Source organism: Rhinopithecus bieti, unplaced genomic scaffold (assembly GCF_001698545.2).
Source record: "Rhinopithecus bieti isolate Rb0 unplaced genomic scaffold, ASM169854v2 scaffold_65, whole genome shotgun sequence".
Taxonomy (NCBI): Eukaryota; Metazoa; Chordata; class Mammalia; order Primates; family Cercopithecidae; genus Rhinopithecus; species Rhinopithecus bieti.
Genome location: NW_016803344.1, coordinates 551,042 through 573,046, shown reverse-complemented (window position 1 = coordinate 573,046; position 22,005 = coordinate 551,042). Strand labels below are relative to the sequence as shown.

General features: G+C 38.6%; 1 protein-coding gene across 1 annotated transcript in view; it reads right to left on the bottom strand.

Annotated features, from left to right (window-relative positions):
* Positions 1-2,341: 2,341 nt before the first annotated feature.
* HAO1 (hydroxyacid oxidase 1) overlaps positions 2,342-22,005 on the bottom strand; it is a 62,240-nt gene continuing 42,576 nt past the window's right edge. The window contains 4 exon segments of the mRNA XM_017877641.1: positions 2,342-4,602; positions 6,472-6,541; positions 6,655-6,813; positions 16,278-16,369. Of these exon segments, the coding sequence (XP_017733130.1) occupies positions 4,532-4,602; positions 6,472-6,541; positions 6,655-6,813; positions 16,278-16,369 (392 nt within the window). The 3' untranslated portion in view covers positions 2,342-4,531.

Below are 22,005 nucleotides of genomic sequence, written 5' to 3'. Positions count from 1 at the left end.
GACAGAAACCAAGCAAGGCTCTTTTCCCCTGTGATGCTGAATCAAAGGAACAAATAAAATCAAGCCTATTGCTCACTTGAATTCCAGCTCTTCTTTTGGCGTCATTCAGGGTAACACAATTCTTAATTTTTAGAAGGCCCTGGAAAACTTTCAATAGAACTTATACTCATTATCTAAGAGCATAAAGTATCCATGGAGAAGCAAACAGATAACTGGATTCAAAATAAAAAAAGTATCTTTTTATTTCCTCCAACAATGGGCAACCACATTAGAGAGGAAAGAAGACACCTATTGCTCAAGTTTGATTTGGGTAAGGACAGGAAATTGCATCTTTTAGAATAGATGAGATTTCCCATCACATAAACATATAATAATAGCCTTCTATCATTTGGGCTAACATTTACATTACCTAAAATAAACTCTCATCCTGATGTTGTTCTATAATTGGCATGTGACAGAATGCACGCTGAGGCAAATATAAGTTCAGAAAGCATCTTCCGTCTTTATGTTAAAAGAAATATTTGGACTTTCCCAAACAGGCAAACTTTATTTTGTTGCTATGCAACTGACATACAACATAGTCCATCAGACAGTAAATAAGTTATGAATTTTACAATGAAGAGAAAAGTCTTTTCTCTCTGTTTGAGAACAAGCCACAACTTCCTTTCATGCTTTCCTAATCCACCACAGCCCTCTAAAGCTGTTTCACAAACGCCAGGGTTTTGGCAAGATAAACAAGCAAATGAATAACACAGCAATGACCCAAATGCAGTCTGCAAACATCACGCTAAGAAGCATCAATACCATTCAATTCATTCCTGCAGACCTGGGAACCTGGGCTCCCCAAGCATCGTTAAGAGAAGAAAGTTTATTTCACACCCACATTCTTCCAGGTAGCTGAACATAAATAAGCTTAAACAAAGGAGATTCTGGCAATTTCTGTTGGCAGGCACCCATCACTGCTACAGGTCTCAGGCATGATTCTGTGTCAGGGCATAAGAGTGATTTCAGCCATGAGGAAAACATCTGTGAGGAAAAATATGTTTCAGGGTTGAGACTTGTGGCTTGTGGGCCATGTCCATGTTTAACATGACCTGCTCAGTGTTCAAAATGTTAAATATTGTCCAACATTTAAAATTTTTTCCATAAAAATCTAAATGTCTTGCGTTTCTTGAAAAATTATAACAGTGAATTTGCATTTTGCAAAAATCAGTTAGAATCAGCTTCCAGCAGAAAAGGAGAAGAGATAGATAAATTGTGGTACATTCCTACAATGAATTACTACAGAGCAATAATCAGAACTAATTGCTGATACACTCAACAACATGAATGAACTTCACATATGCCAAGCAAAAGAAACTAAACACAAAAGTGCACACTGCATGGTTCCACTTATGTAAAGTTTAAGGCCAGTGAAAATCAATCAATGGGCCGGGCGCGGTGGCTCAAGCCTGTAATCCCAGCACTTTGGGAGGCCGAGACGGGCGGATCACGAGGTCAGGAGATCGAGACCATCCTGGCTAACCTGGTGAAACCCCGTCTCTACTGAAAATACAAAAAAACTAGCCGGGCGAGGTGGCGGGCGCCTGTAGTCCCAGCTACTGGGAAGGCTGAGGCAGGAGAATGGCGTTAACCCGGGAGGCGGAGCTTGCAGTGAGCCAAGATCCGGCCACTGCACTCCAGCCTGGGCGACAGAGCGAGACTCCGTCTCAAAAAAAAAAAAGAAAGAAAGAAAGAAAGAAAATCAATCAATGGCATCAGAGACCAGCATAGGTTTATCTCTGGCAGAAGGAGTACGTTTGGAGATGATGGAAATGTTCTATATTTTGATCGGGGAGGTAGACATATAGGTGTAAATGTAAAGTGTAGCCACCAATACACTCAGGTTTCAGCACCTTACACACCTCGCTGTATGAATTTCATATGTCAATAAGAAATAAAATGTAATGAAAAAGTATCAGTTGGCTAAGGAACAGCTGGCCTTTTAAGGTGAGGCTTGGCCTCTCTGCCTGGAGCCCACACCCAATAGCTGGTTCACTTAGATGGCTGCAACAGAATCCATGGTGTGGGGCCCAGCAATCTGTTTCAACGAGCCCTGAAGTCGATTCTGACGCACTATTAAAGCTTGAGAAACTGCTCTAGAGCACTATATACATAAAATAACATATATGAAAGGCAGAGGCGGCCCTTATGAAGCCCTGTTACCCCTCCCCCCAACATATTTCAAGAAACCTAGAAGAGAGGACTTTGTTGGCTTCCTCAAAGAACTCTATCTATCAAGCCTAAGTTTCAAAACTCTTGGAAGGGATTGTACAACCAACACACACTATTCCTCTTTTAACCATTAGACACTTTTTATTTCAGCACTGTTACAATTGGGTCCATATCACTCATTAAAAAAAAGTAAAAGCAAACAGCTGTATATCTTTGATTATGAAAAAATTATCAAACAAAAAGCATTCAGATATATTCCAACTTTGAAAAAATAAATGAAAATCTACATTCAAGGAGTTATTGTGGCTCAGGGAATCTTAAAAATTATGAGAAACTCACGAATTAAGACAAGTAATCCCCATTCTCACCGTTACTTGCATAAACCTTACATAAAACACTACTTGGAGATCTCTATTTTCTGGGAAGTTATCAACTTTTAAGCAGGCGCCCACACAATCACACAGTGTGATGTAGTCAAACTGGAAATTCTGTGCCAACAGAGAAGGCATTTTGAATCTGTCGAGGGAATCAGAGGTGCTTATTATACACTTATTCATTGATTAATATTAATTGGAAAAGCATAAAACAATTACATGATATGATAGAAATATTTATTCTGTGTATTTTGAGAAAAGTTAAGGGATAACTTTTCTTTTCATAAAGTTAAGTGATAATTTTTTACCAGACTGGTATATAATTTCAGAAAACAGTTTTTTGTGTGTTCATGCTAATATTTAGGAGTGTCCTAGCATTTAGAAGGAGAAAGGGAAAGAGAAAGAGTTCTGGGAATAATAAAGCATAATAATAATAATAAAACATAATATAATAATTATATTTTCAGTGGTGATTCTCTGAATTGTTTCATTCAGTACCTCACAGTGGTTGAACAACCAGAGAGATGATGAAAAACCAACTTCAAAATTACTTTGGCTACCTAGTTCACCTCCAATTTGTCAAATACTTGGTTTGGGAATGAATCTAAAAGTCACGTGATCAGGGCTTCATAGGGCTTCATGGGTGTGCTCCTAGTGCGGTGGACAGGGCTCCATGCTCAGAAAGGGGACTCAGGCTTAGGGCTTGATGCTCTGTGGTTATTGGCTTGAAATACTTAATAATGTAATCATTCAATTTGTGTTTTATAAGTGAAGCATGATGCAACAATGAAACTTGTGCTGGGGACACTGAGAGCCTAGCATCATACATTGTTCCATCTCCTGCCACCTCCCCATGTCTGCTAAGTGAGTTCTTGGTTGCTGGCTCAGGCAATCTGCTTAGTATTTTTGCCCTTCAGCCCCAGCAGGGTTCTGGGCATGGGCACAGGTAAGATCAAGGCAAGTTACAAGGCAATACTCCAGGCACCTGAAAGGCTCTACTACTTGCCATGTGGGTATCCCCAATCCCAAGGAAGCATGACATGAAACAGCAAATGTCTCCATGACAGCTTAAGAGAAAAACTGTGGAAGGAAGGAAAAGGTTTTTGTCTTGCTTTTTGAACAAGGGGCCCCATTTTAATGTGGCATAGTCCTCACACATTATGTAGCAACCCTTGCACATGGCTATCAATGGTAAAGAATCAAAAGAGTAAAGCAAGGGAAGTAGGAGGTACAGGAGAACCAATGAGATATGCAGAAAGGAAACGAGGAGATAATTAGGGTTCAGAAAATAAAATTAAAATTTCATATTGTTACAAATGGACTAGATATATTCTTCCCAAAAATGCTTTATTTCTCTCTGATTAAGAAGTAACATACATCCTAAAACATTTGGATATACTCAGACACTAAAGATGTGATTGGAAAGCTGCATTCAAAGAAGTATCACCAGTTACTGCCACCCATTCCAATTCTATCCAGGGCTACCTTCTCAATGCTGTAAATCAGGCATTTCCAACACTTTGAACCTGAGCTTACAATTTAAGAACCACTGTTTTAAAGACATCTAAACAGAATACAGGTTAATAAACAATGAGATCATTATCTTTTCACCTTAGTGTTTGCTACCTCCAATTTTACTGAAGGATACAGCACTTTAGCCTGCCAGAGGATGACGTTGTCTAAACACATTTTCAATGTTTTCTTTTTAACAGTTAATATATTTCCAGGATGAAAGTCCATTTCTTTCTAAAAGGTTCCTAGGACACCCATTGAAAAGTCAAAAGCAATGAACTAAAAGGGATTGCTATTTTGTTGGAAAAGAACGACACCCTTTGTATTGAAGTGGGGAATTACAGACTGTGGTCACCCTCTGCACAGTGTCTCTTTGTCAAGTAATACATGCTGAAAAAAAAATAATACAGATGGGAAAATATTGTGCACTGTCAGATCTTGGAAACGGCCAAAGGATTTTTCCTCACCAATGTCTTGTCGATGACTTTCACATTCTGGCACCCTGAAAAAATAATGCATACATTTAATATGAACTGAATGCAATAATAATCAGGCAGGTAATCGTTTTCCCAAGGAATGTAAAATTTGACAAATGTAAGGTTTATGATTCAAGGTAGGCTTGCCAAATCTTATGTGGCATGAGACCATTTTTTATTACCTAAACAGTCCTTAACACAAAATGACTGGCACATATTTTTATTAACACAAAGAGTATATTCTTTCTGCCACATTTAATAGAGAGTCAGTGACTGAAAGCTCTCTTTTAGGATATGTCTGTAGCAAATTAAAATGCGTAGTGAGGATTCACAGAATGGCATTCTTCTTGTTGAGGCTCTATCTGCAGACTGAGTACAGTAGTGAGTAGACCATTTATCTGGGGAGTTCTATCTATGGGGACAATACAGATCATATGGATTACAGAAAAGGAAATCCTCTTTACCTTCAAACATAGGGTAGCTGATAGTTAACTCCCGGCCATTCTTTTTAGCTACAGGTTCTTTCTAAGCCAAATTTGAAATTGTCACTATTAATATTTTAATGCTTATTTATTTATTCATTCAGTCATTCATTCAGCAAATATGTATTGTTTGTGTGCCAGGCACTGCTCTACGCACTGAAAATACTGCAGTCAAGACAACAAAGCCCCCTGCCTCATGCATCTTATGTTCTAAAGGGGAAGCAGACAATATATAACACATATAATTTTAAAAGGAAATTCTATGATAGATGATATATAGGAAACAATAGGTGCTATGGAAAAAGCATGAAATAAAACTGGAAAAGAAAACTGAAAGTTGAATAGATCGGTGGAGGATAAATTGCTATGTTAAACACAGTAATCAGGATAGGCACCTTTAAGCAAGTGTAATTTATATGAACACACGAAAGATGAGAGGAAGTTTTTCATGTAACTATCTGGAGGAAGAGCATCCAGGCAGAGGGAACAATCGTTGCAAATACCCCAAGGCTAAAACATATCTCACACAGTCAAGGGACATCATGGAGGCAAATGTCACATGGGTAGAATAAGTAAGGGTGACATTATTAGAAGTTGGGATCAGAAAGATGATGGGAGTCAAACCATATGAGGCCTTGTAAACCACTATAAGGACTTTGGCATTTACTCTGAGTAAACCAAGAGCCATTGGGGGTTTTCTGATCAGAAAAGTAAGATGATCTTAATTAATGTTTAAAAGAACCGTTCTGGCTGCCATGATCAGAATAGACTGGGAGAGGGGAGGTACGTGAGGACAGACCTGCCCACTTGCAATGTCCACGGGATGAGACACAATGATGGCTCCAGCCAGGGCAGTGGCAGTGGAGATGACAGGGAGGTCAGAATCTGATTATATTTTGAAGATTGAGCCCCTGTGAGTAAGAAGGTGTGAGAGAAAAGAAGAGGCAAGAATGACTGAAGATTTTTGGACTCAGCAACTGAAACTATGGGATTAGCATGAACTGATGGAGAAACTGCAGGTGGAGCAGGTTTAATGTGGAAAGTTAGCAGCTTAGTTTTGGACAGGTAAGAGTTTGGGATGCCACTTAGATGTCCAAAGGGAGCTGTTGACTATCTAGGTAGATGTATGTGTTTACGTGTTATGAGATGAGGAAGAGTATGATGTTGCAACCACCTTTAAGTAGTCGTACTCACCAAAATATTCCTAATAAAGCTGTGAAATATTGAGGTTAAGTAATTACTAGAGACTATGCACATGCAGAGTTCCTCAAAACTGTAGATATGGAGTCAACGTCAAATTTAACATACTCAATGATCCCACACTCTTCTCTTTCAAATTCACTTCTCTCCACCAAGGACCCTGACTTAAAGATCATAAAAGAAAAGAAAGTTGTAAACAAGAATGAGTCTTACCACTCAAAGCCATGGCCAACCGGAATTCTTCCGTTAGTATCTCAAGGACATCTTGAACACCTTTCTCCCCCTAACCGAGTGAAAAAAATACAGAACTATTGTGTAAATCAGTCTGACTTGTTTTATTCATTTGTTTTACTGTCAAATTGTCTATTTTATATATTTCTTTCTTTGTCCAATTACCTGGAAAGCTAAGCCCCAAATGATTGGTCTCCCCACAAACACAGCCTTGGCGCCAAGAGCCAGAGCTTTCAGAACATCAGTGCCTTTCCGCACACCCCCGTCCAGGAAGACTTCCACCTTCCCTTCCACGGCCTCCACAATTTCTGGCAGAACATCAATCTGAGGAAAGAAAAGTTCAATAATGTGACTCTATTAACACTGAATTGTCATTCAACTCCACCTCCAAAAACCATGGACACATCCAGCTAGGGCTTAGAGTGAAAGAAGCCAAGTAGGTTTGGGGTCAATGGTAAAATTATTTCCTCCTGAAAGAAGAGAGGTACAAATGCTAGTAACTAAAACACCAGCTAAATTTGGAAATGAGTAGCTTATTTTCTTTTAAAGTGCAGGTTTGCTTTTTATCTGTTTCTTATATTCAAAGATTGTCATCAAAAAATTATAAACATAAAACACTTGATCTTCCATAACTTTTTTTGTTTTGTTTTTGAGACAGGGTCTTGCTCAGTCACCCAGGCTGGAGTGCAGTTTCATGATCTTGGCTCACTGCAGCCTCCATATTGAGAGTTCAAGTGAGTCTCCTGCCTCAGTCTCCCAAGTAGCTAGAATTACAGGTGCCCACCACCATGCCTGGCTAATTTTTGTATTTTTAGTAGAGATGGCGTTTCATCATGTTGGCCAGACTGATTTCGAACTCCTGACCTCAAGTGATCTGCCTGCCTCAGCCTCCCAAAGTGCTAGAATTATAAAATGTATAGAAGTAAATGAAGTATTTTATTGACATAAATTATTCTGAACATTACTCATTGCAAGTCAATTGTTAAAATTCATGCTCAGATAACAGTGCGAGCAGTGTGTAAAATGCAAATGCAACTAATAATAAAACAACTTAGTCTCTTATTTTCTCATCCAACATATTTTGCATCCAACTGTATATTAAAGAACACTGCGTGAAAACATTTTTCTTGCTTTTAAGGAATATGACCACTTGCACCATGAAGATCTTGGTCTTGATTGGCAATTGGTGATGATGGACATAGGTTGGCATCAAAGTGCACTTGCCTGCACCTTAGCCTTGGCCACTTTGGCTGATAACATGTGAGCAGAGCTGGCAGAATGTCATTTCTGAGCATAGGCCTTAAGCAACCTCATGTATTCCCACTTACTTTTTTGCACCTTGTCATTTGCCATGAGAAGACCATCCACCAGGTATTATTTCCCCTTCATCTTTGGCCCTAGGATAAATATTCAGGAAGCAGAGCCAGCACAGCCAAGCCCAGCTGGAGCTGACAATTGGATATCAGTCACCTAGCTAGTACCAAGCCTAGATCGGTAGACACTAGTCAACACAAACTTTCATGGAAATAAGTGATTGCTGATTTAAATCACTGAGTTTGGGATTGTTCATTTTACAGTGTCACATGGCAGTAGTTAAATAATACAATTGGCTACTTTAATGTGAATCTGCATTTGAGAATGAAAACAATTTACAAGGTGAGCTAGAGGTCGAAATCTGTAGAAATCACCCACATTCATCCCAAAATGTAAAAATCTAAATTAAGTACAGTTCCTATTTAAAATGTATGCTGAGGAAGCTGCCATACACTCAAGTCCACCTTTTCCAGAAATAATTGTGCTGAAATCACTCAGAGGTTATCCCATTTCTACCCTAAAATTTTAGAGGCTAAACTTAAAGAGAGTTTTATATATGAGGCTGAAGACCAAATAGGGCTACAGATTGGAAGGAAGTGAAGGTAACTCTTGGCATGTGGCCCCTAAATGTTTGGCAGGTAATGTGATTTTCCTCTTTTCCTTTTGGCTTTTCTGCCTTGCCAAACATGCTTTGGATCTATTTACATATGTCCCTTTTCCTATACATAGTCCTCTTTTTGCATTCAGGCAAGTTACATCAACATATAAATGCTACAATTTCCAAGTGATGATGCAAGCTATAATTAAGCATATTTCCCCATTTGAAACCAGAACCAAAGAAAAATATTAGCTAGCTTGGGTTCAATACACATTTTCAAAGTCAGTCAAATCAAGTGTGTTTAGGTAATTTCCAATGCCTACCCTGGCCTAAAAGTAAACTAATAAAGATATTTAAAAATGCGAATCCTGGGTTAAAAAACAGAGCCCAGATTGGTGTTTCATGTGTCTGTGAACAGCAATGTTCCATCTGTTGCTAGGCATTTCAATCCTCCCCTTTTTCTTTCAATAGCTGCAGTTTTTACTAGGTGTATATTACACAAAATAATTCTGATCAAACAGATTAGATAAATACAGTAGACAGACTCACTATGTTATGGCCCTGTTTATGTTTCCTTCTTTTCAGCTTTCTATACATCTGTGAGATCATTCATTTTAGCTTTTCCCTTAGTGCTTCTTCGGGCAAGTAATTGTGGGCTTAACTCCACTGGAGTTAAGCTCCAGTAAAATATGGTAAGATCCCTGTATACTGTTACTCATTCATCCCTCTATTTGCTGTTTTGTCAAACACTTTATAAAGGACCTGGTATATTTAAGGCACTAATGTCAGGCAGAGTAGGGGATGCAGAAAGAAACCCACAGGGATCTGACTCGCAAAGAGAATAGTCTTTTTCATTTGTGTTCGAGTCACACTCTTCCAGAATGCTCCCTGCGCAACTTGCTCCCCCAACCCCTCCCCCAAACAGAACTTCTACTGGCAAGGAGCTCTCACCTTTCCATCTTCCTATTGCATCCATTGTTATACTCTTGATTTCTGACATTTTAGGTATGGAAACCTTTGTTCAAATCAAAATAGTTTAAAATAAACAAAAGCAGATGGAACCAGAGGTGCTTAGTTAAACGCAAAGGAGACAGAGTCCAAGTCACTGCCCATAACCTAAGCCCACTTACAAAATCACTGGTCCGTATACATTTTGCTGATTGCTTGCAATTGCAAAAATGGCTGCAATGATTTCCTCTTCATCTTCATTTCCTTGCAACATTATGGGACAGAGGGAAAGGAAGGAGGGTTCTGTTCCGCCACACCTTAGATCTGAATTGAGCTTGTGATTTGCTTTCACCAGTGGAATATGAGAGAAGTGACAGGATGTCCATTCTAAGCCTAGATCTCAGGAGGCCTTGCATGCTTACACTTACTCTCTAGGAGACCTGCCACTTCATGAGAATGCTGGAAGATGTGAGACAATGCAGAGCCATCCCTGCAGAGCTCATCCTATGCCAGCCTCCTAGTAGGCCTGGTAGCTGGCCACGGACACATGTGACTGAGTCCAGCCAAGACCAGAGAAACACTCAGCAGATCTCAACACAAATTGCCAAACCACAAAATTGTAGAATGTAATAATGATGATTGTGATTTATCCAGTAAGTTTCAGAGTGACTTGTTATGCAGCAAAAGCCAGCTGATACATTAAATGTTTCTCCAAGATGGAATTGCATGGACTGTTTATATAGAAGAAAATTCAAATCCCTTGTAGTACTTCACAGAACATCCCCAAGAACTTAACAACCCAGATGCTTATTCTATAAAAATGTTTTGTTGTTGATAATTTTCACTGTGAAAGAAAGTCGTATTTCTAAGCTTGAAGTAGTTTGTGTACAGACAGCATCAAAATGAAACTGCAAAATTGAAAAAAAATGCTCTTAGGAATCAAATATTCCAGAGAATCTAATTTGAGAAGATCTAATGCTATGTGTTTTAGAAATCAATTTGATTCCATCCTGTTATTCTCTAATTACTTCAAAGCCAATCTGGATCGCATTATAACCACGAGGTGATAAGTGTATTTTTAATACGATCTTATTTTTTAGTTTTCTGGGGTGTAGCAGAGGCCTGATAACTCTTCTCAGAAGCAACATATTAAGATGAACTGAAGTTAAATTACTGTTCTAGGACTCCTAGTGATAATAAGTATTTCTCCATATAAGCAAATTCTGTGATTTATATTAGCCTGGTGCAAAAGTAATTGCAGTTTTTGCCATTAAAAGTAATGGTGAAATGACTTTTGCATCAACCTAACAGAAATGTAGAATTCATATTGTTGTCCACTTTCTTTTTGTAAGCAACACAATACTGTGAAGATGTTTGGGCTAAAAGTCTCAGTGACTTACTCACTTAGCTCTTATCCCCTAAGAAAGGTGAGACAAGACTCCATTTCAGTGCTCTTCCCATGACATCATGCTGCCTCCGTGGCTCTGACTTATGACATAACAAAATCTGCAGTACAGCAAGTTCTTCTGTGCAAATACTGAGACCTGAACACCACAGCCTCCCCCAAGCCTTTTGCCGCTCACCACAAAACCCACACACTGAGAGAACTTTGTACTGTGCCATACACCGAATCCTTTCTCACATTTCTCTCATCATTATGAGCTTTAAATTTGCTCTAAAGTGTGAGGCAAAACTCAAGCAAGTATCTCCTCTCATGTATATGACATGCAAAGAGGAGGGTTATGGTTTGTTTTGTTTTGTTTTTGAGATGGAGCCTTGCTCTTGCTGCCCAGGCTGGAGTATGATGGTGCAATCTTGGCTCACTGCAACCTCCGTCTCCCAGGTTCAAGTAATTCTCCTGCCTCAGCCTCCCTAGTAGCTGGGATTACAGGTGCCCGCCACCACACCTGGCTAATTTTTGTATTTTTAGTAGAAGCAGAGTTTCACCATGTTGGCCAGACTTGTCTCAAACTCCTGACCTCAGGTGATCTGCCCGCCTCAGCCACCCAAAGTGCTGGGATTACAGGCGTGAGCCACCGCACCCAGCTCATTATCGGTTTTTGTTTGTTTTGTTTTTAATTTTAATTTTTTATTTTATTTTCCATAAGTTATTGGGGTACAGTTGGTATTTGGTTACATCAGTAAGTTCTTTAGTAGTGATTTTTGAGATTTTGGAGCACCCATCACCTGAGCAGTATACACCGCACCATATTTGTTGTCTTTTATCCCTTGCCCACTCCCTCACTCTTTCCCCCAAGTCCCCAATGTCCATTATATCATTCTTACGCCTTTGCGACCTCATAGCTTAGCTCCCACATATCAGTGAGAACATACGATGTTTTCCATTCCTGAGTTATTTTCCATAAGTTATTGGGGTACAGTTGGTATTTGGTTACATCAGTAAGTTCTTTAGTAGTGATTTTTGAGATTTTGGAGCACCCATCACCTGAGCAGTATACACCGCACCATATTTGTTGTCTTTTATCCCTTGCCCACTCCCTCACTCTTTCCCCAAGTCCCCAATGTCCATTATATCATTCTTACGCCTTTGCGACCTCATAGCTTAGCTCCCACATATCAGTGAGAACATACGATGTTTTCCATTCCTGAGTTACTTCACTTTGAATAATAGTCTCCAATGTCATCCAGGTCACTGCAAATGCTGTTAATTCATTCCTTTTATGACTGAGTAGTATTCCATAATATATGTGTACCACGGTTTCTTTGTCCAGTCATTGATTGATGGGCATTTGGGTTGGTTCCACGATTTTACAATTGTGAATTGTGCTTCTATAAATAGGCCTGCGCAAGTATCTTTTTCGAATAATGACTTATTTTCCTCTGGGTAGATACCCAGTAGTGGGATTGCTGAATCAAATGGTAGTTCTACTTTTAGTTCTTTAAGGAATCTCCACGTGGTTTTCCATAGTGTCTGTACTAGTTTACATTCCCACCAGCATTGTAGAAGTATTCTCTAATCATTGCATCCACACCAACACCTACTGTTTTTTGATTTTTTGATCATGGTCATTCTTGCAGGAGTAAGGTGGTATTGCATTGTGGTTTTGATTTGCATTTCCCTGATCATTAGTGATGTTGAGCATTTTTTCCTATGTTCGTTGGCCATTTGTATATCTTCTTTTGAGAATTGTCTATTCATGTTCTTAGCCCACTTTTTGATCAAATTGTTTGTTTTTTTCTTACTTATTTGTTCAAGTTCGTTGTAGATTCTGTATATTAGTTTTTTATCAGATATATAGATTGTGAAGATTTTCTCCCATTCCGTGGATTGTCTGTTTACTCTGCTGACTATTCATTTTGCTGTGCAATAAGCTCTTTAGTTTAATTAACTCCCAGCTACTTCTCTTTGTTTTTATTGCATTTGCTTTTGGGTTCTTGGTCATGAAATCCTTCCCTAAGCCAATGTCTAGAAGGATTTTTCCAATGTTATCTTCCAGAATTTTTATAGTTCCAGGTCTTAGGTTCAGTTGTTGTTTTTTAAAAAACAGTCTCAGGGAACACAACTCAAAAGTCCTTCTAGATGTGTCCATATTCTCTCAGCGAGAAGGAAACAAGCAACACCATTTGGCTATTTTTCCCTTAAAATCTAGTTAGATTTTATTTCAGTAGATTTATATTTTATTTTTAGAAAACAGTTTGGCCCACCCACTAAGTCTGCATATCCATATACAAGTGAGTCATAAATCTGAGAAAAAGCCTTGTGCTGTGACCAACCTCTCCACCCTACAAGGAGGAGGTCTTCACTTTCCACCTCTGTTTACCTGCAGCCAACATCTAATATCACCGAAAATGGTGTGTCTCTGGGAGCAAAACTGAGTTGCAAAGAGCTGACAACTTCCAGTTTCATTACTTTTCATCTTTTGTGCGTTTGTTTTGTTTTTTTTGAGACAGAGCCTCACTCTGTCGCCCAGGCTTGAGTGCAGTGGCATGGATCTCGGCTCACTGAAACCTCCACCTCCCTGGTTCAAGCAATTCTCCTGCCTCAGCCTCTCAAGTAGCTGGGATTACAGGTGTACACCACCATGCCCAGCTGATTTTTGCATTTTTAGTAGAGACGGAGTTTCACACATTGACCAGGCTGCTCTTGAAATCCTAGCCTTAAGTGATCCCCTTGCCTTGGGTTCCCAAAGTGCTGGGATTACAGGCGTGAGTGTATAATCCTACAATGTACAAAGACTTACTTGGTTCCTACCATTAGTGCTTTAGGAAAAACTCAGTGCAAAATGCACACCCAATATTCCCTGCCATCATTTACTCCGCCATCACAGCCACACAATTGGTCTATGAATGTCACTAAATCAACCTGCTAGTGTAATGAAACAACAGACCACTACTAGCTGGCTAAAGTATTTGTTCTACTCTTCTTCTGTGGATAAATTCAAATGGTCATCTCAATTCCAACTATCTATATAATAACTACCACTGAAGGGTTCCGATAAAAGGGAAAATATTTATATAAGCATCCAGTTCTGAGAGAGGTGGTGGTCTGGAAAGTTGACCCACATTACTTAGTAAATATGGGTAGGTAGATAGATAGATAGATAGATAGATAGATAGATAGATAGATAGGAAATATATATATATATTTAGTAAATATATTTAGATATATAAAGTTTTGTTATATGATGCAGTTACTTTGCCTATGTAAATCAAATTATAAAACATTACAGCTCAAAGGTTTAAATTTTAAAAGTTGAGGAAACCAAGGTAGGGAGCAGAAAGCAATTCCCTCTGTCCCTCTGCAGTTCAGGCCCTCCTTCTCTCTTTCCTTGGCTATGGTAATTATAAAGGCCACCTCATTGGCCTTTCTGCTTCTTGTCATGATAAAATCCACTTTGTAAGACTCATTGCTGCTAAGCCAAGGCTCTTCTAGTGCACACCCAATGACTCATAATAGTCAAGGATCTCCTTCCTTATCTATCCAGGCAGATGCATTTTCCAGAACTCTCCCACTCCCACTGAAACCGCCTTTGCAAAAATTACAACTGAGAAAATTATGTCAGTGAAAGAGATCTCACCTAACTGACGCCACCTTGATTCTAACTGCCAAGCTTTCCTTGTTCATTCCTGAGTGTAGACCAAACTAACTTTGGGAGAAACTTAGTTCATACTTTAATTTTAAAACAAAGATGATAACAGCCCTTTCCCAAAGCAAACTCCCTTCCTGCCTGGTGACTAGGTTGCCTTTGCAGGACTAACAAATTAGTCACAAGAATAGAAATTGTGGTTTAGGAGTCAGGCAGCTATAGGCTGCAAGATTCTGAACCTCCCCAAATTGCTCCTGGGGATAGCATCACCATTGTAAAACCGAAAATCAATGCCTGAGATATTTTGCAGACCCTGTACCTGAATCAGTTGGCACCACACAGACTGATAAACTGGCTCATCTGGTGGTGTGGCCTCCAACGAAGAACTGACTCAGAGCAAGAGGACAATTCGACTCTCTGTGATTTTATCTCCGACCTGACCAATCAGCACTCCCCAGTTTCCGACTCCCTCCCCATCAAATTATCCTTAAAAACCCTGAACCCCAGGTTTTCAGAGGGACTGATTTTAGTAATAATAAAACTCCAGGCTCCCAGTACAGCTGGCTCTGCATGAATTAAACTCTTCCTCTATTGCAATTCCCCTGTCTTGATAAATGGGCTCTGTCTATACGGTGGACAAGGAGAGCTGGTTGGGCGGTTACAGCATCAGACACTGCAAACAAGATGGATTATTTAGTATTCCCTGAGCACATCTCACTCTTTGCCATTTTACACTTAGGCTTATCACACTGCAAAGAGGGGGCCACATGGGGCCAGAGCAGAAGCAAAAAGTATCTGCAACATCATTGTCCCATCTACAAGAGGCTTGGCCAGATCCCCACAAGTGGACAGCACGTGAGGGAACCACTTGATAGCACTCCACCAATGGCTCCTGGCCCCCATTCTGGATCACGGATCCATAAAATCCACCCCAGGAAATGTGTCCATCTCCATGGCTTTGCATCCATTTCTGGACTCCCAGTCCCTGATCTTAAAATCTGCTCTAAGAGTCTGTCAGTTTTCATGGTTTTAGGATCTTCAGGTTCTAATTGCTCTTCGATACAGTTCCATTCAGTCCCACACCTTTCAGGCCAGTTTGGTTCACTTTTATACCTAGATTTTGGATTCTGATTTGCCTACTCCAGTGCATGAAAACCAAAGATGCATGTTGGAAGCTCCTGATAGCTTTAAAAAAATACTAGTGCCTATACACTCCCAAGCCCCAACCAGAGATTCTGATAAATAGACCTGGGGAGCAGATCAGGAGTCTTTAAAGTTCCCAGATGATTCCAATATGCAGCCAAGGTGGTTCACAACCCAGCCAGAGTAGCCTGCTTACAGCTCACTTCCCCTTGCCTGGGCCTAAGCTTTTTTCTCCTTTTCCCAACTCGCCACTGTTTCTCTGCAGCTTTTCAACCGCCACCCCACAGGAAATTCCAATAGGTCCCTTCTCCTGAATTCTTGTCTCAGTTGTACCGATGATCTCAGATTCTACCACAGCCTTTGAATTCCCACAATTCTCTGCTAGTTCATGTCTTTGGACATTCATGGCATAATCCTTTCTTTCACACTCCAGTTTACATAATTACTGGTGTATCTGTGAATTCCAGAATAATCCTTGCCCACAAATGTCTTATTATTTAATAGAGACTTTCATAGGTTACAAAGAAATGCACTGGGCTAATTAAACATAAATATATTTGTTAATTTGGGTAGTTATGTGCCACTAAACTTAAAATCCAAGATCTCACATATTTGCACGTATTTCACCTTGACTGATCACACAAACTACACACAAAGAGGAGGCAGACATAGAGATAGTAACACAGTGATGGAAATGGGAACTCCAAAAGGAAATTGCAGCATCTGCCAAAACTCACAGTGGCTGGCACCCCATCGAGTTGTCGAGCCCCATGATTCGACACCAAGATCCCATTCAAGCCATGTTTAACAGCCTCCCTGGCATCGTCACCTGGAGAGAGTAAAACAAGCATCTTAGGGAAACTGTAACTTAACATGCGGCTTGGGTTTAGAGGCCTCCACATTCCAGTCAAATGGAGGCTGACTCCCACCTGCATACCTGGGTCAATAATCTTAGCATAAAAGTATACCCTAGGGTTAGCGCTAGAATAGTAGTGGTAGTTTTCTAGGCCAAGAACAACAAAATGTTACCACTGACGGCAATTTAATTGTAAAATATATAAAAGTATCAATAGATAATACATTGACATAAAATGTATTTATCTTTATAAGGGTGTACTCTTGCTAAGTATTTTTAATAAATAAGATTATACCACTTTATCATTTAGCAAAATTATTCCTCAACAATTTGGATAGCAAAAAAGCACATAAAAATGGCAAGCACTGTTAATGTAACAGACAGTGGACAAACCTATTTCAAAAAACAATCTTTAATACAAAGTCGTAATAGCTTTAGTAACAATTTTAAGTAATATTGTTCTATAATTAAATATATGTTTGCTCATTTAAATGTATAAAAAATTGGCCAGGCACGGTGGCTCATGCCTGTAATCACAGCACTTTGGGAGGCCAAGGCGGGTGGATCACGAGGTCAGGAGTTCAAGACCAGCCTGACCACCATGGTGAAACCCTATCTCTACTAAAAATACAAAAAAAAAAAAAAATTACCAGGCTTGGGTGGGCCAGGTTGCCTGTAGTCCCAGCTACTCAGGAAGTCTAGGCAGGAGATCGTTTGACTGGGAGGGGCGGAGTTGCAGTAGGCCAGCACACAGCAACTGCACTCCAGCCAAAGACAGAAAAGACTGGCCATCAAAAAAAAAAAAAAAAAAGAAAAGAAAGAAAGATATAAAAAAGTAATATTAAACCTAATCATGATTTTTAAATATATTAATTTTTTCTGAAAGTTCAGCTTAAAATAGATTACTGTTCCCTTAAATCTATTTGCAACATTTAAAAACATATTTTATATTCTAAACTATTATTTTTAGCATGTCCTAGTAACAAACCATTTGCTAAAAGAATCATGAAAACAACACTGGTTCTCAGGTTTAACATTCAAAATGCAATACTAAGCAAAACCAATCGGTTCAAGAGTGTAGTAAAAATCAGGCCTTGGAAATTTAAGCAAATGGATATAGGTCATTGCTAATCTGTACAAATTCAGCAATGGAGATAATGGGCAGACTTGACTAAGAATTATTTTAAAAGATAAGATAATTATTTTTTAAATTATATGCTATCATTTTCCAAACTTTGTTTTATACAAGGCTATTTTTCAACTATTCTTACTTTTTTCGAATGATGATAGTGATATTTTTCTTCTAAAATTATAGGTATAGGAAACTGTTAAGCCTATATGTTATAGACTAAATATTTAAATCCTCTCAAAATTTTCATGTTGAAGCCCTTATCACCAATGTGATGGCATTTGGAGATGGGGTCTTTGGGAGGTGATTAGGATTAGATTAGATTTCTAATTGCCTTTCTTTTCTTTTTTCCATTTACTGTCAGACTTCAGAATATTATCAAGTTCTTCAAAATTTCAATTATTTGATCTGACCTATTAGGTCACTTTATTCTCCCCCTGGAGATAATCCCTGGAGCCCTCTGCCTTGCTGATCCATTCTGTTGTGGTTACTCACAAGACATAATGTCTGCCTTCAGCTTTGAATTTGCTCTTATTCTCACTGAGTCGAATATCTTGCAGTCTGAGTATGCCCTCATTTGGTTTATATTCTCATTTGTTTGTAGTAGATTCCTTTGTAACTTTCTTAAAAAGGACCCAAGGGAGGTAAACTTACAGACCACCTAAATAGCTTCTCTTGTGTGTGAATGACAATTGGATTGGGTATAATAATCTAGGTGGAAAAACGATTTTCCTCAGAACCTTAAAGACATCAGTCCATTGTCTTCTAGTACCCATTGCTGATGCAAGGACTGATGCCAGTCTGATTTGAATTATTTTATAAGTAAACACTTTTATGTTTAGTTTATCTATACACATTATTTTTCTGAAATTTCATAACCAACGTGATAAGTTGTGATTTGTTTTCTCACTCTAATGACTTACAACAACAGCATTCAGAAATTGTTGGTCTTTAATAAATTCCTCTAGGCCTCTTTCTTTTACTTTTCTACCTGAAACTCCTATCAGTTGGATATTGTACATTTTAAAGTGGTCTTCATGTACATTCATGTAATAAGTTTTTCTTTCTATTTATCTTATTGTTCTCATTGTTGTTTTACCCTTTGGGAAATGTCATTGACTTTATTGCTCAGCCTTTCAGTCATTTCAGCAATCATGTTTTTAATCTTTGAGAGCTCTTTTATATATTCAATTTCCCCTTTTAAAAAAAAATCAGAAGTCATTTTTCTAATCATTGGGAACTCTTCTTTATGTTCTAATTTTCTTTTCATGGCAGACTCTTCCTATTTATATTTTCAACTTTTTTGAGTCTCTCATTTGGATTTTTTAAAGTTCCTTTTCTTGTTTCATCTCTTTTTCCTGGAATAAGCTTTTCTATAGATTCATCTTGATTTTTTATGTTTTGGTGTTTCTGATATGCCTAGTGATGCTAAATTTTCCATTTATATTTAAGGAAGAAAGATTGAGGAACTGCCCTGTTTTGTAAATTAGTTTCATTCTTGCCAAGTCCTTGGCTGGAGTGGAAATTCTTTCTTGGAACTCTATGTAAGAAAATGCAGGGAATGTCAACTAAGAGGCAATTAGACTGTGAGCTCCTCAAGTGTCAGAATGAGGACAGCATCACGTCATATTGGAAATGTCACCCACCCACATTTCATCCCAGTCATTCATTCATTTCTTTAGAAAGGATCAGCTACTTTATTATTGAGAAGTCAGTGCCAAGTGTCCATTGTTGCATAAGAAGTAGACTGGGAGCAGGATTGCTGGCAGGCATGATCGCTTCCTATATTGATCTTCAGTCAGTCCCCTTGCATTTAGTCTTCACTACCCTCTCTGCCATCCTTGAAGACTATATACCTACAACTTCTCAAGCATTCTATTACATAATCAACCCCTACGTCCTCCAGGATTTCCTGAAAGCCTATTTCAAGGTACAGATTTCTGTATGTTTCCTGCTATCATCATGCTTTCAAAAGTTTCCTAAACTTTCTCTGCTGTTTCTGTCCCTCATCTTCCTTTGCTTTGCTGTCATTAGTGTATACATATTTGCATTTCCATTCTTTAATTTTAATGGGGTGTTGGCTTTAACGAGAGGATTCATATGTACTCAGTCCATCATTTGAAACTAGAAGCCCAATACATTTTCATCTCAAACATATTTCATAAATGATTCCCTAAAGATAGGGCCTCAATGAACTACCACAGAACTTTCTGTGATAATAAAAATGTTCTAGATCTGTGGACTTCCATCATACAGTACCACTAGTCATGTAGCCACTGACCAACTGAAATGTGGCAGTGTGACTAAGAAACTGGAATTTTGCCTTTATTTCATTTTAATTAACTTATATAGCCACATGTGGCTAGTGGCTGCCATATTGCACAGCTCACCTTCAATGTTTCCATGAGCTTACCTATCCTAATAGACATAGCATGGTATTTATTTTAAAAACCTAGGTGTAGTCATAAACAACCTTAGTAAACAGTGTAAAATTATATTCTGAATTGCCATGGTTTGCTCTGGTTATCTAGTTATGTACATGATACTAAACTTCAAGTCAAATGTAAAAAAAAAAAAAAAAACACTTAAAAAACATAGACAATGGTATTTTTTCAAACCTCATAATTGAGCATATGTATAGTTCTCCAGTTTATATTCCTATGTCTGCCACCATGTAGCTACAACCTGCATTATGAGAAGTCAAATATTACCAGTAAACAGATCCTGTACAGGAGGAAGAAGTGATTCACTGTTTAGACTAAGTCATCGGACCACCTGGACTTAAATCCCACATCTGCTGCTTGCTTGCTGTGTAAGTGGCAAGTTACTTAACTTCTCTGTGCATTATAGTCCTAAGCCACAAAATGAGGATACCGATCCACATATGATGAGCTTGTGGATTTAATGAGTTGAATGTGTGTTTAGAAAGTGCCCGACACATGTCGAACACTCAGATAAATATTAACTATTATTACTCTTTTCCTCTGATGGTGTAGGGAGTATAAACTAAGATGATGACTAGGTGGAGAAAGATTTATTTGCAGGATGCATTTAGCAACTCTGTTTGAGTTGTGTTTATAACAGTTTCATCCTAGTTGGGATTATAATGATAAAGTGCCTCCCATTTGAATTAAATGTTTCTTAAGTAACAGTCTGTTATCTGCCATCATTTCAAGTGGTTTTTTATATTCTGCAGGTAGTATTGGGAATATAGGGAGAAATGACAGAATGATTTGCTCAGAGGATAGGACTGTGAATTTCTAGAGAAGCAAAGACAATAAGGAAAATTTATAGCCAGATATAAGGCCCTTTTATTAGCTGCTTATGCAGCCTTGTCCACAGTTTTACATTTTATTTTAACACAGAGAGAAAAGCAATTTTGCCTTAATGAAAGGGCCAAAATATTCCCACTTAGCAAAATGTTCATGAATCTTGGATATTTTTATTAATTCTTAGAACTTAAGAGTGTGGCATTCCATATTTATGAATTTGCCATTAAGTACATTGATTGAGAAACACAGTCATCAATGGGCAGTGGCACTGTTTGCTATCTCACTAATATTTTATTTCCATATTTAATTTAAAATATAAAAGTGAAATGTAAGTACTCAAGATTTGAGCTCAGCCTTCACACCGTTGGAGATTTTGGTCTAGAAATCTGTTCTGACTTAGAGGAGAGTAGTAACTAAATCCCAGACACATGACAGCAATTTTAAACACAATCCAGGAACATTAAGTGAATTTTTTTTAAAGTATCTTGAACAATGTATACAGGCATACCTTGTTTTATTGCACTTTGCTTTATAGCAATTTGCAGCTACTGAGTTTTCTAGAAATTGAAAATCACCACCTTGATCAGTTAGCAGCCATCAACATCTAGGAAAGACCCTCCACCAGCAAAAAGACGACAACCCACTGAAGGCTCAGATAATAATTAGCATTTTTTAGGAGTAAGGTATTTTTAATTAAGGTATATACAATGCTCTAGTGGCGTTGTGGCAACCCTGCATCAAGCAAGTGTACCAGCACTATTTTTCTAACAGCATGTGCTTGCTTTGTATCCCTGTGTCACAGTTTGGTCATTCTCACCCTATTTCACACTTTTTCATTATTGTTACATCTGTTGCAGTGATCTGTGATTAGTGATCTTTGATGTTACTATTGTAATTGCTTGGGAGTACCATGAACCATCGCCTTTAAAATGTGGAACTTAATAAATATGTGTGTTCTGACTGCTCCACTCACTGGCCATTCACCCATCTCTCTCCCTGTCCTCAGGCCTCCCTATTCCCTGAGAAGCAACAATATTGAAATCAGGCCAATTAATAACTCTACAATGGCTTCTAAGTGCTCAAGGAAGAGTCACATACCTCTCACTTTAAATTAAAAACCAGAAATTATTAAGCTTAGTGAGAAAGGAATGTGAAAGGCCAAGACAGGACAAAAGCTAGGCTCCTTGTGCCAAACAGCTAAGTTGTGA